This window comes from Athene cunicularia (genome assembly GCF_003259725.1).
Source record: "Athene cunicularia isolate RWA chromosome 3 unlocalized genomic scaffold, athCun1 chr3_part1, whole genome shotgun sequence".
Classification (NCBI taxonomy): domain Eukaryota; kingdom Metazoa; phylum Chordata; class Aves; order Strigiformes; family Strigidae; genus Athene; species Athene cunicularia.
The window spans coordinates 1,171,984-1,185,099 of NW_020799097.1; the positions used below are offsets into that span (position 1 = coordinate 1,171,984).

At 55.6% G+C, this 13,116-nt stretch overlaps 1 protein-coding gene across 16 annotated transcripts in view; it reads left to right on the top strand.

Annotated features, from left to right (window-relative positions):
• The window catches only part of OTOF (otoferlin), a 103,563-nt gene that overhangs the window by 45,705 nt on the left and 44,742 nt on the right, over positions 1-13,116 (top strand). For 7 of the 16 annotated variants that reach the window (XM_026845407.1, XM_026845408.1, XM_026845411.1 and 4 more), the window contains exons 7-11: positions 2,003-2,038; positions 4,620-4,655; positions 5,589-5,609; positions 7,120-7,167; positions 8,900-8,929. The exons of 5 other annotated variants lie outside the window; for them this stretch is intronic. In XM_026845407.1, coding sequence (XP_026701208.1) covers positions 2,003-2,038; positions 4,620-4,655; positions 5,589-5,609; positions 7,120-7,167; positions 8,900-8,929 — 171 coding nt within the window. Of the gene's footprint in view, positions 1-2,002; positions 2,039-4,619; positions 4,656-5,588; positions 5,610-7,119; positions 7,168-8,899; positions 8,930-10,783; positions 11,029-13,116 lie in introns of those variants that run through there. 4 more of the 16 variants (XM_026845413.1, XM_026845423.1, XM_026845422.1 and 1 more) reach the window with 4 other exon arrangements.

The window sequence follows — 13,116 nt, forward strand, 5'->3', positions numbered from 1 at the left end:
GCAGATCTAGTCTGGATCTCCACCCTTTGAGTTTAAATCCATCAGCCCTTCTCCTATTCCTTCAGGCCCCAATAAAATGTCTCTCCACAGGCACAGGGACCTGGTTTAACTCCCACCTTTCAAATAACCTCTGTTATGATCTCGGGCATCTCCCTTCCTTGCTCTTCCTTTCTTCCCGCCCACTCCCAGCTTTGAGAGCTAGTGCCCTCCTCTTCCTCCTGGTCAGTCCGCTGGGACTCGGAGGCAAACATCTCCGAGATAGTTCAGCGCAGAGATCACGGAGGTTCCGCAGGTCTGCTGGCAGAGGTCCAGCCCTCTGCACCCCAGCAGAGCCACCACAGCCCGGGACAGCGCTGCCCCTTGCCCACGGAGCAGAGCAGTGCCCCAGCCTCCAAATCTACATCAAGGCTTTTGGGGGTTGTGCTCCAGGACCTTACCTCAGGCTGCCAGTACCAGAGGAACCAGATCCGCCTGCATCAGCAGCGCACGCCGCATTCAGTCCAGCCCCCGCAGAGCCACTGGGGTGTCTCTGCACCAGGTTCCCACCATGCAGGTGACTGGGCTTTGGTGCTACCAGCAGGTCAAAGCCCCACCGAAGCTGAAACCCAGCAGTAAGGCTCTGCTGACCGGTTCTGCCTGCTTGTCTTTTCCCACGTGGGCTGCCTCTGTGGTTTTTTTGCACAGGGGTTTTGGGTGGCCAGGCAAGCTGGTGGCTGGTTGGAGAGAAGACAGGGAGAAGGCAGCTGGCACAAGTGAGGAGGAGGAAAGACACTGGCACCCCAGCTGAAAACATCCCCAGCGAGATGGTCTCACGCGTCAAAGAGTGCTAAAGTGACGTGGTTTGGGGAGAGGCAGCCTTAACTGCAGACACAGCATGCTGGGCTCTGGCTCCTGCCCCCCCAGAAGAAATCTGGTCCCTGCAAATGGAGCTCAGCACATGGGAGCAGCTGAGAAAACAGGGGTTGTGCTGGGAACACAAGGACTTGGGGCAAAAAGAGTTGGATTTTTTTCCTTCTTATACCTGTTAGGGCATCGCCCTTGACCAGGGCTCGATCCTGGGTGAGCCCTTGCTCTGACACAAGGCACCCTCATCTTCTCTCCCTCCTTTGCAGGGTGTCTCTCTGTGTGTTTGACCTTCATGTTCCTGCAGTCCCACAGACAGACATCTCTGCTTGATGTTAAGAGGGCGACTTTTGTCATTAATGTAAACTGGACCCCTGTGCTTTGCTTGAAGTGGCCACCTGAGAGCAATGCCATGGCTTTCCCCAGATCATGACATGCAGGAGCTCAACCTCATTTCCCAGCACCTCCGGGGCCTGCTGTGGTCTGGGAGCAGAAATGCCTTGGACCGGTGATGCTAAAACCATCCGAGCTCAGTTCTCTGGCCCTTAGAGCGGTGCCGTATCCCCCCGAGGCTGCTGCACGGCTCTGCAGGATGGGGCCTGAGTTTGCAAGCTGTGATAATCGTTTGTGTTACATTGGCCTCGGGTTTCTGCTGGGGAGGGAGCTGGTGTGCTTTGGGATAGCTGAAGCCTAGCTTGATGCAATCAGCCAGGATGGGGTGATGGCAGGATTTTCCAAGGGCAAAGCAGCTGATAAATCATCTTCCCCCCTTCTAGGCAGCCCAGCACAGGGTACAGCACCGACCCAACACAGATTTTTCCAGCCTAAGCAGCTTTTCTCTTTGACCAAATTCTCCCCAAGCAGAAGGGAGGAGGGGAGGCAGGAGGTCAGGGTGGAGGGGGCCAGTTCAAATAGCCACAGAAAACGAGTCTGGGTCATGCATGGACACTGCAGGAGCAGCCAGGAGCGTCGTGGGTGGCAGAGGGAGGCTCAGCCCGGTGCCAGGTGTTGTGGGGTTTCAGACCTGCGTGGAGTGGTTTGCTGTGCTGGTGTGTCCTGAAGCTAATCAACCTGTTTGTGAAAACGCTGATACGCTGGAAGATCCCTCTATCTTCATATCACACTTTTCTTCCCCTCTCTCTCTCTGTAAATGCCCCAGCCTTGGAGATGATGCAGAAGAAGATCAGCACACTAGGTAAATACCCACATCAGCCCTGAAATCCTGCTCCTGCGGTGCTAAGGCACATCTGAAGTCTTGCTCTCCAGAAACCGCCTCCTTAAATCCAAGCTTAAATGTCAAAACTTGGAGAGTCGGATCTGTTAAGTCCAGACTTAAGGCTTTGCCTGGGGCTCACAGGCTAGGAGCCCCCTCACCCTACGCAGCATCTGTTTGATGCAGCAAGCCAGGCCACGGGCAGGATCACCTTCCCATTCGGCAGGTGGTTAGCACGGTCCCTGGCATGGCCTTGGCGCAGCCGGCGCTGGGATGGTTTGTGACAGCCCAGGGACTGGGATAGACCAGGCACCACCACCCCCAGCAGGTAGCCTGGATGCAGTTTGGGGAGGGAAGGGACCTTCCCTGTGGGACACAAGTCGTGTCACGGCCAGAGGATGAGCCCTGATCCCTTTATTTACCGCTATAGACGTGCCCTTGGATTCCCTCTGCGCCCAGTAAGGGGAGATGGGCACTTGCAGAGGCGGCTCAGGGAGAGCAGGGACTGCCCAAACTTGGATGGGGTAGAGCTGTGCACGTCATGGCTCCTGGCGACCTTGAAACTGAGATCCCGAGAAGCATCACCTGATACCTGTTGGCCTTGAAATATTCATGGGCGGGACAGAGCTCTGCGGCTGAAAGCAATCTGGTCATGGTGAATTATTGATGGTGCCTTTTCTTGTGCGTACCTGGCGGATCCAAGACACGTCTGACTGGGTTCAACCCTCCGCCCACCGCTAATTATCCCCGTGGGTCATTTGCTCCAAAGCTGGGGTCATTGCCAAGCACTGGAGTTGAACTTGGCAATGAAGATACCCGTGACAGGAGTCCGGGAGGGGCAAGACTCTGCTTCTGGCAGGCTTGGCCACCTCGCTGGTCGGCCTGTGGTGCAATTGCTGGGAGCTATTGCTGCTCACGATGGCTTTCCAGAGCTGCTGTGGCTATAGAGAGGTAGGAATTAGTGCTGTGAGGGGCATCCCAGCACCATCCTGCATAGCCCTCGGAAGCTCAGCAAGGTTCTTGCTATGATCCCAATCTTCCTTGGTTGCCCCTATGGTCAAAGGAAAGAGGAATCTCCCAAGGGATGTTTATGCACTTAGGATCTGACTCAGCCTTTGGATGTGCGTGTCTCCACCCTTGGCTGTTGTGGAAGACCGTTGGGGACAGTTCCTAAACTTCTTCTGGGAGAGAAGGGTCTGGGGGTTCTCACTGACCAGCAGCTGAACAGGAGCCAGCAGTGTGCCCGGGTGGGCAAGAAAGCCAACGGCCTCCTGGCTTGGATTGGAACTAGTGTGAGCAGCGGGAGCAGGGAGGTGACAGTCCCCTGTGCTCGGCACTGGTGAGGCCACACCTGGAGGGTTGTGTCCAGGTCTGGGCACCTCAATCCCAGAGAGATCTGGAGGGGCTGGAGCGAGGGCAGAGGAGGGCAGCGAGGCTGGGGAAGGGCTGGAGAATCAATCCTGTGAGGAGCCAGGGAAGGAGCTGGGGGTGTTGAGTGTGAGGAGGAGGAGGCTGAGGGGAGCCCTCATCCCTCTCTGCAGCTCCTGACAGGACATTGCAGAGAGGCCAGGGCTGGGCTCTGCTCCCAGGGGATCAGGGACAGGACAAGAGGGAACGGCTGGAAACTGCCCCAGGGGAGGGTCAGGCTGGGCAGGAGGAGAAAATGTTTCCCAGCAAGAGTGGTGCGAGAGTGGAACAGGCTGCCCAGGGAGGGGGGAGTCCCCATCCCTGGGGGGGTTTCAGGGCCGTTGGGATGAGCTGTGGGGGATGTGGGGTAGGGGGAGACTTTGTAGAGTCGGGCTGAGGGTTGGACTCGCTGATCCCGAGGGGCTTGTCCAGCCTGAGTGACTCTGGGATCCTGTAACCTCCATGTCCAAGGAGGATCTGAAATTGCTAACTCAAGTGTGGCGTTTGGGCAGACATCTTAGGGATGTCACACACCAGACCGGTGCCTCCATCAGCATAACCAGGAAATTTTGGGATCCTTTTTGTCCTGAGCAAAAAAAAAGTGACATCATCTCCCAAAGACTATCAGTCCATATCGAGTTCCCACCATCCTTTGTGCAACTCCTCCAATGTACTGTTGAATTTCTCGAAAAAATACCTCCTGAGGGCCCTGAAAAGCAGGTAAAGGGAAAGGCAGTCAGGCAGCGGGCTGGGTGCTGCTGTGAGCCCCAGGGCAGAGCCTCCAGCAGCTTGAGATATTTCCTGGGAAACAGCACCTTCGATCTAGACTGGCCCTCAAAACTGTTCCCGTGCAGGAGACCTTCCAGCTCCAGCAGGAGCAATGGACGACGCTGGCAGTGCCAGGGTGGTGCCAGCTCTTGTGCCCTGGGCCAGAAGGTGCAGATCCCGCCACCCACTGGGTTTTTCCTGGGGTGGGTGTGAGCAGAGCCCCCTTGGCTGGGAGCACACAGATATCACCCATGCACCTCTTGCCACCCCTCCTTGGAAGGGATGTCCCTGCCCTCACCAGGTCAGCGTTTCCCTTGCTGCTTCAAAAAGCCTGACACTGCTTCTTTTTTTTTTTTTTTTTAAATTCTCTCTTTGGTGCTTCACTCAGGATTAAGTTTAACGATGGATACAAGTCAGTAGCAAGGTACTAAAATGTCATCACTGGTGGGGTCTTGGCTTTTGATGGGGGCGGGGGGGGTGTACTCTCATCACTGCCCATCCCAGTCACCCCACATCCCACAAATATGTCCAGGCATAAATACACCCAGGATTTGGGATACAGGCCAGTCTGGTTTAAGCTCCAAATCTTCCTTCATTCAAATGAATACCCAAATTTAAGCCAGGAGAGCAGGAGAGGTGGTCGAGACCTGGGTGAAGCCAGTGCTTCATGCATCAGCATCCCAGAACTCAGCAAGTGCAGGAGAGCAGACATGAACGTTCTGAAGCTGGAGCTGAAGCCTGCAGGGGAGGAACTGCTGAACGGCAGCACAGGAGCCTGGTGCTCCAGGAGCTTTTTGTGGGCCCCGGTCACACCTGCAAACCCCCTGCATGTCACACTGCAAAGGAGAGGCAGGTCCTGTGGTCTCTGTACAGCTGTATCCCACATAATACGGTGACAATCACCCTCGCCTGTAGGGCTAGTGGGCTCCCAAAGGCACCAGTCAGTAAGAACACATCTGTGTAAGAAAATTTATCTGGTATGGGTGAGTCCAGGACAATGGTCCCAGCTCCAACGCATCCCAGTGAGTCTGTTCTTCATTGCTGCTGCTCAGTCTGTGGGGGGAGGTGAAGAAGAGGCAGAAGAAACCTGCAGAAGAGTGCTGTCCTGCCACCGGCAAGCAGGATCTGGGTGGTTGCAAGGAGCTGTGGGACCATGTCTCCTCCACCTCACCGTGCAGTGCTATCGAGGTTCAGTGCAGTGCCCCGAAGGAGGCAGCCCAGGAGGGTCCTCCCAGGGGGTGCCATAGCCCCTTCCCCTCTCCTGGCTGGCTCCCCTGGGCTGTGGGAGGGGACGTCGGGGTGGGTGGATGCGTTTCTTCCTCACGTTCATCCTCCTGGTTGTGTCTCTTCCAAACAGCGAAGACCCTGAAGATCTCAGGTACTGGGCACGGGATCTGTGCTTCCCTCAGGCCCTTTGGGCGTGGCGTGTGCATGGATGTGACACGTGTGTTGGTGTGCCAGTCCCTGCATGGCGTCTGGAGCCAGGGAAAGGTCCTGACTTCTTCCTGCCCTCTTCTTAATGGGCTCACCCAGCCCCTCCTCCCCAGGGAGCAGGGCTTCTTTGTATTCAGGCTGTTCTCCCCAGTGCCCAGCAAGGATAGATTTCCTTCCACTCAGGGACCTTCCGAAGGAGCTTCAAGGATAATATTTGCCTGTCTGCCTGCCCATCCATCCATCCATCCATCCATCCATCCATCCATCCATCCATATGCAGTTAGCTCCATCCATCAATCTGTCCATCAGTCCATCTCGGTACAATCCTATACAGCTGCCCATCTCATTGCATTTCTTTCCATCCATCACTGCAATCCCGTCCATCCATCCATCATCCATCCATCCATCCATCCATCCATCCATCCATCATCCATCCATCATCCATCCATCCATCCATCCATCCATCCATCCATCCATCATCCATCCATCCATCCATCCATCCATCCATCATCCATCCATCCATCATCCATCCATCCATCCATCCATCCATCCATCCATCCATCCATCCATCCATCCATCCATCCATCCATCCATCCATCCATCCATCCATCCATCCATCCATCCATCCATCCATCCATCCATCCATCCATCCATCCATCCATCCATCCATCCATCCATCCATCCATCCATCCATCCATCCATCCATCCATCCATCCATCCATCCATCCATCCATCCATCCATCCATCCATCCATCCATCCATCCATCCATCCATCCATCCATCCATCCATCCATCCATCCATCCATCCATCCATCCATCCATCCATCCATCCATCCATCCATCCATCCATCCATCCATCCATCCATCCATCCATCCATCCATCCATCCATCCATCCATCCATCCATCCATCCATCCATCCATCCATCCATCCATCCATCCATCCATCCATCCATCCATCCATCCATCCATCCATCCATCCATCCATCCATCCATCCATCCATCCATCCATCCATCCATCCATCCATCCATCCATCCATCCATCCATCATCCATCCATCCATCCATCCATCCATCCATCCATCCATCCATCCATCCATCCTACTGTGATACTGCCTTTCCATACATCCATGCATAACACCAGCCAGCCCAGTGCCACACGATTTATCCATCCATGCTCTTTTTCTGCCACTTGTTCTATCTTGTTCACCCCACTCTCTCTCCACCCTCCTCCTTCCAGCACCGCCAGCACTGTCACTGCCCCTGTGCCAGTTCCCTGGCTGCCAGTGGGTTTGGAAGTCCTACTGCGGTGAGGTTTCCCTCTGGCATGCTTGCAAATTGGGTTTGGTTGGTTGCTTGGTGCATGTTGGGGGGTTTGATGGGAGAAGGCGGGCAAGGGTCTTTGTCACTGCCGCAGGATGAATCACGTCTGAATGAATCGCTCTTTGTGATTGCAGAGCTAAGGCAAAAGGGAAAGAGAAAAGACATCTCGTGTTACCGTTCAGGTACCCTGACTCCCGCCGTCCCTGCCTGTGCCCGGGCTCACTCCCCACTCCTGCCTCCAGCTCTTGGCAGCAGCGTTACTGCCGGAGCGGCTGCAGGGCAGGACCACAGCTTCATCTGTGCTAGTGAGGGTGCTTAAGGCCAAGTTCCTTGAAGGCATAAAATGAGAATTCTCCGGTGGTGCCACTTTCCTGTGCCCTTTTCAGGCCCCCAAAGCCCAGGCGGGAGCTGGTTGCAGGCAGAGAGGCACGTTTTGCAGTGAGGGCTGTGGAAGGGATAAAGGAGGGGAGGCAGAAAGAGGAATGTGGTGAAGGACCTCTGGAGCTCTGACGGAGTGGCAGGGAAGGGTCTCGCGCCCGCGAGTCACTCAGGGAGGGACGACTGGGTCCTTACACCATGCAAAGGGCTCGTGTGTTCAGAGACGGCAACAAGCCGTGGCTTTGCAGGGAGCTGGCACCACGTCTGCGGCCCACAGGAGGAAGAGGGGAGTGATTTAAATCCTTTGCCCGCACGGGGCAGGGGCACTAGGGCAGCTTTTACATTGCAGATGAAGCAGCTGAGCTGCTGGCATTGGTGTTTGCTTGCTCCCACGACAAGCTCAGCTGGCAAGGGACTAATTTCTGCTGGTTCGCTCCCAGAGCGAGTGTCGGTGCAGGGAGAGAGCAGGGTGGCTTGTTCCCAAAGCAGCTTCTGTGTTCCAACCCGGGCTCCAGGCTGACCCTGGCTCATGCTGAGCTGAACAGGAGGCCCCTGCTCCTCCCAGACTCCCACCTAGTGCTGAGTCCTGCCCCCATCTTGTGCTGGAGCTGGTCCTCCAGACTTCACCTCTCTAGAAACTCACCCAGCAACACATCCAACAATTTTTTTTTTTTTTCTGGGTGATTTTCCAGCAGCTCAGTGCACAGGGAGCTGGAGCTTCATGCTCTGAAGCCACCCTCCTGCCCCACATCCCCAGCACAGACATAGCCATGGGGTGAAATGGAGGAGCAAGCTGTAATTAAAAAACATCCCTCCTAATTACTTTCCACAGCTGGTTAATTGCTTTCTCCTCCCCACTTTGCTGATGCACAATGAGGGAGATTAGCCAGGGAAGGAAGTGACTGGAGAGGAAAACAGGGAGGCAGGATGCAAACAGAGAAATGTGGGAGCCAGGGGAGGAGGAAAGCGGGTTTGAAAAGCCAGAAAGCAGCGACAGAGCAGGGGGCTGCAAAGTGAAGCAGGGAGGTGAGGGGCTGGTGTTTCCTGCGTGGTGTCGGGGCAGGAGGTCGCAGTGTCGGCCTGGGCAGGGACGAGCACCCCCAGCTGCAGCTCATCTCCATCAGCTGAGCCCTCTCCGGAGGGAGGGTATGAATACACCCTTGTGAAGACTACTCCCCTCTACCAAAAAAAAAAAAAAAAAAAAAAAGCAGCACCCTTATCCGTGCCCAGCCCCGCTTGCAGTGTGCATACGCTGCTGTGCCCCCATCCAGCGAGTGCCCATCACCTCCAGCTCCTCGTGCAGGGAGCGGCGGTTCCCCTCAGCCCCTCATAGGTGTGGGCAGGACAGGGGGTCAGCCCTGCTGAGGGAGGTTACCCGTGACCACAGCCTGGGGATGGGGCAGTTGGAGCACCCATGAGGAGCAGGGAAGCTGCAAAGGGAAAAGCAGAGTGATTTTATGGTCTAATTTGAAGCACTTGGAGTGCACTGAAGCTTGTCTGCCTTTTGTTCCCTTGACGCACGGCCACGGGCTCCAGCAAAGGCAAAGAGAAGACCAAGGAGTACAAGTAGGTTTGCTCTCCTTGCTCCTTCTCCTCCCTCTCGCTTCCAGCTTTCCTAGCTCATGTTGTAGCTGCCCTGGTATGTGGTGTGCTCTCCTTTTCTCTAAAGCTGAGCCTCTCAGCCCTGGAGGAGCTTGGGTGTCTTGAATGTGTGTCCTGAGGCTTTTGAGCCTGCAGGGAATATTTATCTACTGCAAAAGGTGTGAGCAGTCTCTGTGAGGTCTTGAGACAATCCTGGCTCGCGGTGAGTTTGGGTGGGCCCTGGCTGGGGGGAGAGTTTCCCAGCTTGGGCATGGCCAGCCTGGCCAGGGCTCAGGGTGGGACATGGTCTGGGCACGGGTCGTCAGCTCAGAGCTGGGCAAATGGGACTTAGCACCAGCTTTACAGCTCCTGTGCCCACAGGGCAGGCTGCCACATCAGCCGCTTTGACGAGTTTTTTCAGCTCCTGCCTTCCTTTTATCCCCAGCTGCTTGCACTGGTACCAGACCAGGCTGTGTCTGAGCGCTCTCCCCGCAGGAGCATCCTCCAGCCCTCTGGCTTAGCAGATCTGGTGACATTTAAGCTCAAGTCTTGTGTTAGTGCAGGTTTAATCTGCTGTCCAGGGTAGGATGCTTGCAGCCATCTCCCAATCCACGCGGTCTCTCCTGGCACATATTTTTTGCACCGCAGCTTAAGGACCAATTTATGGCAGTGTCTTACTGATGGACCCTCCTAATTAATGGTGTAGAGCCAGGAGGCAGAGAAGGGGTGGGGAAAGGAGAAAAATGTCTTCAAGCAGTCAGCAGGGAGAGGGCAGGCTCAAGGAAAGACGGGAAGATCTCCCTGAGCCGAGCAGCCTGGGCCTTGCTGTCTCCCCTCCCCAGCCGGGCTGTGTGGGGAAGGGGGAGAGGCATGCTGGGCTGAGGGTGGGGGTCTCAGGGACGGTGGGTGCGGGGTGATGCCGTGGGGCTGGTAGTGGGGTCTGTCCTGAGTCCAGCTGGGAGAACTGGAAGCCTTGTTAGCACAGGGGTGAGGGAGGCAGCACCCACCTCATGGGCGTAATTCCTGCAAAGAAATGAGCCACAGAAACCCTGTTCCCTGCTCCCAACTCCCCAGTAAAAAGCAATGATTAAAATGTCCTTTTTAGCCATGAATAATTAACCAGTAACCTGCAACCGTATCTTTATCTAGAAGGTGGCCAGCAGAGAGACTGCTTCCACCTCCCTGCCCATGCCTCAAAATCTCCTTGTCCCTCCTTGCTCCTCCCCACCACCCGGTGAACCACGCGGGAGAAACCCTAAAGGAAAAGCCAAGTGTTCCTGGGAGCAGCAAACTAACCGGAGGATGAAGATAATTCATCACTCAATCCCGTTTTAGGCAGCAGAAAATCTGCGGGGGGAGTGCTGTGGGAGCTGGGTGGATGCTCCGGTGTCTGATACTGGTCTGAGCTTGCTTGGAGGCTTTGTTCCGACTTGGGAGCAGAGTTGAGGTGTTCAATCCTACGACCCCAAGCTTGCAGGAACCCAGTCTTGACCCCGCTGCCAAACTGGGTTGCAGTGGGCCAGCAGCTTGTGCTGGTTTGGAGAGGAGCAGGCAGGTGGGGAGCGGCGTCCTGGTCTAATGGAAAATGTCCCTGCCCATGGCAGGGGGTTGGAACCACATGAGCTTTAAGGTCCTTTCCAACCCAATCCATTCTGTGATTCCGTGATCCCCTCTGGCATCTCAGTTCTTTAGGAAACCAGGCTAAACACAGGCTTTGGCACAGGGGGGGGCTCTTGGTGCCACCACGCTGCCTGTGTGGGCATCTCAGGTTCACGGCTCCTCATGTAATATTGATGTGGGGACGGTGTCAGCTCTCCGCCAGCGCCGCAGTCCCCCCCACGCCATCGGGTGCCCAGGAGGAGCAGCGGAGGGGTCGGCGCAACCTTTGTTTAATGCTGCAAAGACCCTGCTGTTCCCGGAGAGGAGGCTTTGCACGGGGTCCCCAGCCCTGCTCTGTCCCGGCGTGGGGCACCGGGATGGCTGCTCCACCCTAGAGGTGCCACTGGCTGCTCTCCTGTCCCGGCTGAGCGCTTCCAGCATTTCCTCCTGAGGGAAGGCAAGTCCTGGACGGCCGGTGGGTGAAGGTAGCACCCCCAAGGGATGGGGAGGGGGGTGTGGGGTGTGTCAGTGCTCCCCTGGCTTGGAAAAAGGGACAGATGGGGCTTGGGAAGGGGCTTGGGGACAGAGGTGAGCTGCTGGCATCTGCCTGCAAAGCATCTGGGACGGCTCCTTCCTCATCCTTCACTTGCTTCTTCCCTTCTCCTCAGCACCTGCCAAGTATACTGCCAAAATCCACCAAAACCCACTTTTTTTTTTTTTTTTCCCCCTTTTTTTTTTTTTTTCCTCTCTTGGTAATCTCCAAACTCCATGTTTCCTAGATATTTGCCTCCCTGGGGCTCCAGTCCCCTTCCATAGCACCAGTAAGGGCACTGGTGAAGGAAGGACGCAGTACCAGGTGTAGCTGGGGCTGTGAACAGCAACACGTCGCTGGGGTGTGGGCACAGGACAGCACCTGAGGTTTTATGCTGCCGGGGGACCGTGTGCTCTCTGAAGCAGCTGGAGCTGAGGCTCGTCTCGTGGATGTGCTCTTTCCCATTTCTGGGGCCTCTCCTGCAGTAAAACTGCCTTTGGGGACATGCGAGAGGCTCCTGCAGCTGATGTCCCCATTGCATTTACTGAGGCCCAGCTGGCAGCGAGGGGTCATCGCTTCAGGAGGGGACGGGGGTGACCCCGGTTCCCACATTTTTCTCTCTGGAAGGAGCTGGGTTGAGCTGGTGCTGCTGGGACGGGTCTCAGAGCATGCTGCTTGGCCCAGGTGCTTAAGCCCAGTCTTGTTCCACATGGCCCCAAGCCAGCTTCATCGTACTGGTGGGGGCATCAGATGCTGGGCTAACCAGGACCCAATGCATCGTCAGTGCCCACGCAAGGACCTTGTCGTTCTGGGTCCTGATAGAGGACCAGCATCACCAGTGTCTTCCCTGCAGAGTCCTACTGGCTCCATCACCAGTTACTCTTCTGCTTTGTTTTACTTCCTAAGGAACCTCAGAAATTCCCAGGACAGATACAAGTGATTTTATCACTAACCGTCTGCAAGCAAATGGCCTACGTGCCATGGGGCTGGTGGGATTGAATTTTTTTTTTTTTTTCCTCCATTTTCAAGAAAATAATTGGAAAAAGGCGAATGTAGGGCCCTGGAGGTGTGTCTTACGGAGGTGCTGTGTGTCTGCTGGAAGGAAACTCAGTAGTGGAGAGAGGTCTCGGAGCAGAGTTTTACAGCCTGAGCTGTTATTACAGGATTTGCTCATTAAAAAATGAGTTTGCAAGTAGCTTAGAAGTGTTACTTCCCCTGTAGCACCGCGAGGCAGATGTTCCCCGGCAGGGTTACAGATATGGAAACCTCGCCCTCATCTTTCCTCCTTCTACTCATTGAGAAACTGCCCTTTCGCCAAGGATCCCGTGGGTTGATCACAGCTGGCGGAGCCTGCCCTGAGGCCTAAGCACTGCTTTAGTCCCAATTAAACCTCAGCTATAAATAGTTCCTGTATCTTATGCTGGCCTTCTGCCCCGACTGAATTCCCTCTCCCTTGGTGAATACATTATCCTCCTATTCTCCTTAATTTTCTTCGCGTTTTCTCTGGCTCTGACAGCAGCCTGCAAACTTCCAGGTGTTATTTAAGACAACAAATGCATCAGGCTGGTGGCAATGCCAGGACTTCTTTGAGCTGGGAAAAAAAAAAAAAAAAAAAGGAGGAGGGGGGGGTGCAACTTCATCTTTTGGCCCCAGACAGATGTGATCAGAGCTGAGATTGGGGGATCCCAGGGTTTTGGTGCAGCACATCCCAATCCTGCTGCATCCAGGGCTGGTGCTGAGCCCTGGCAGCCAGCTCAGAGGTGAGGTCCAGGCTGGAGGTGAGGTTCCCCCTTGCCTCCAAGGTGGCCCAAGAAAAATGTCCATCAGACCTGCAAGGGTTCTGCAAAGACCCACACTGTCGGGTAAGGGTCTGCTGGGGAGCGGCTGGGGGAACTGGGGGGGTTCAGTCTGGAGCAGAGGAGGCTGAGGGGAGACCTCCTGGCCCTCGGCAACTCCCTGCCAGGAGGGGGCAGAGAGGGGGGATGAGTCTCTGGAGCCAAGGCCCCAGCGCCAGGCCCCGAGGGAATGGCCTCAAGCTGCC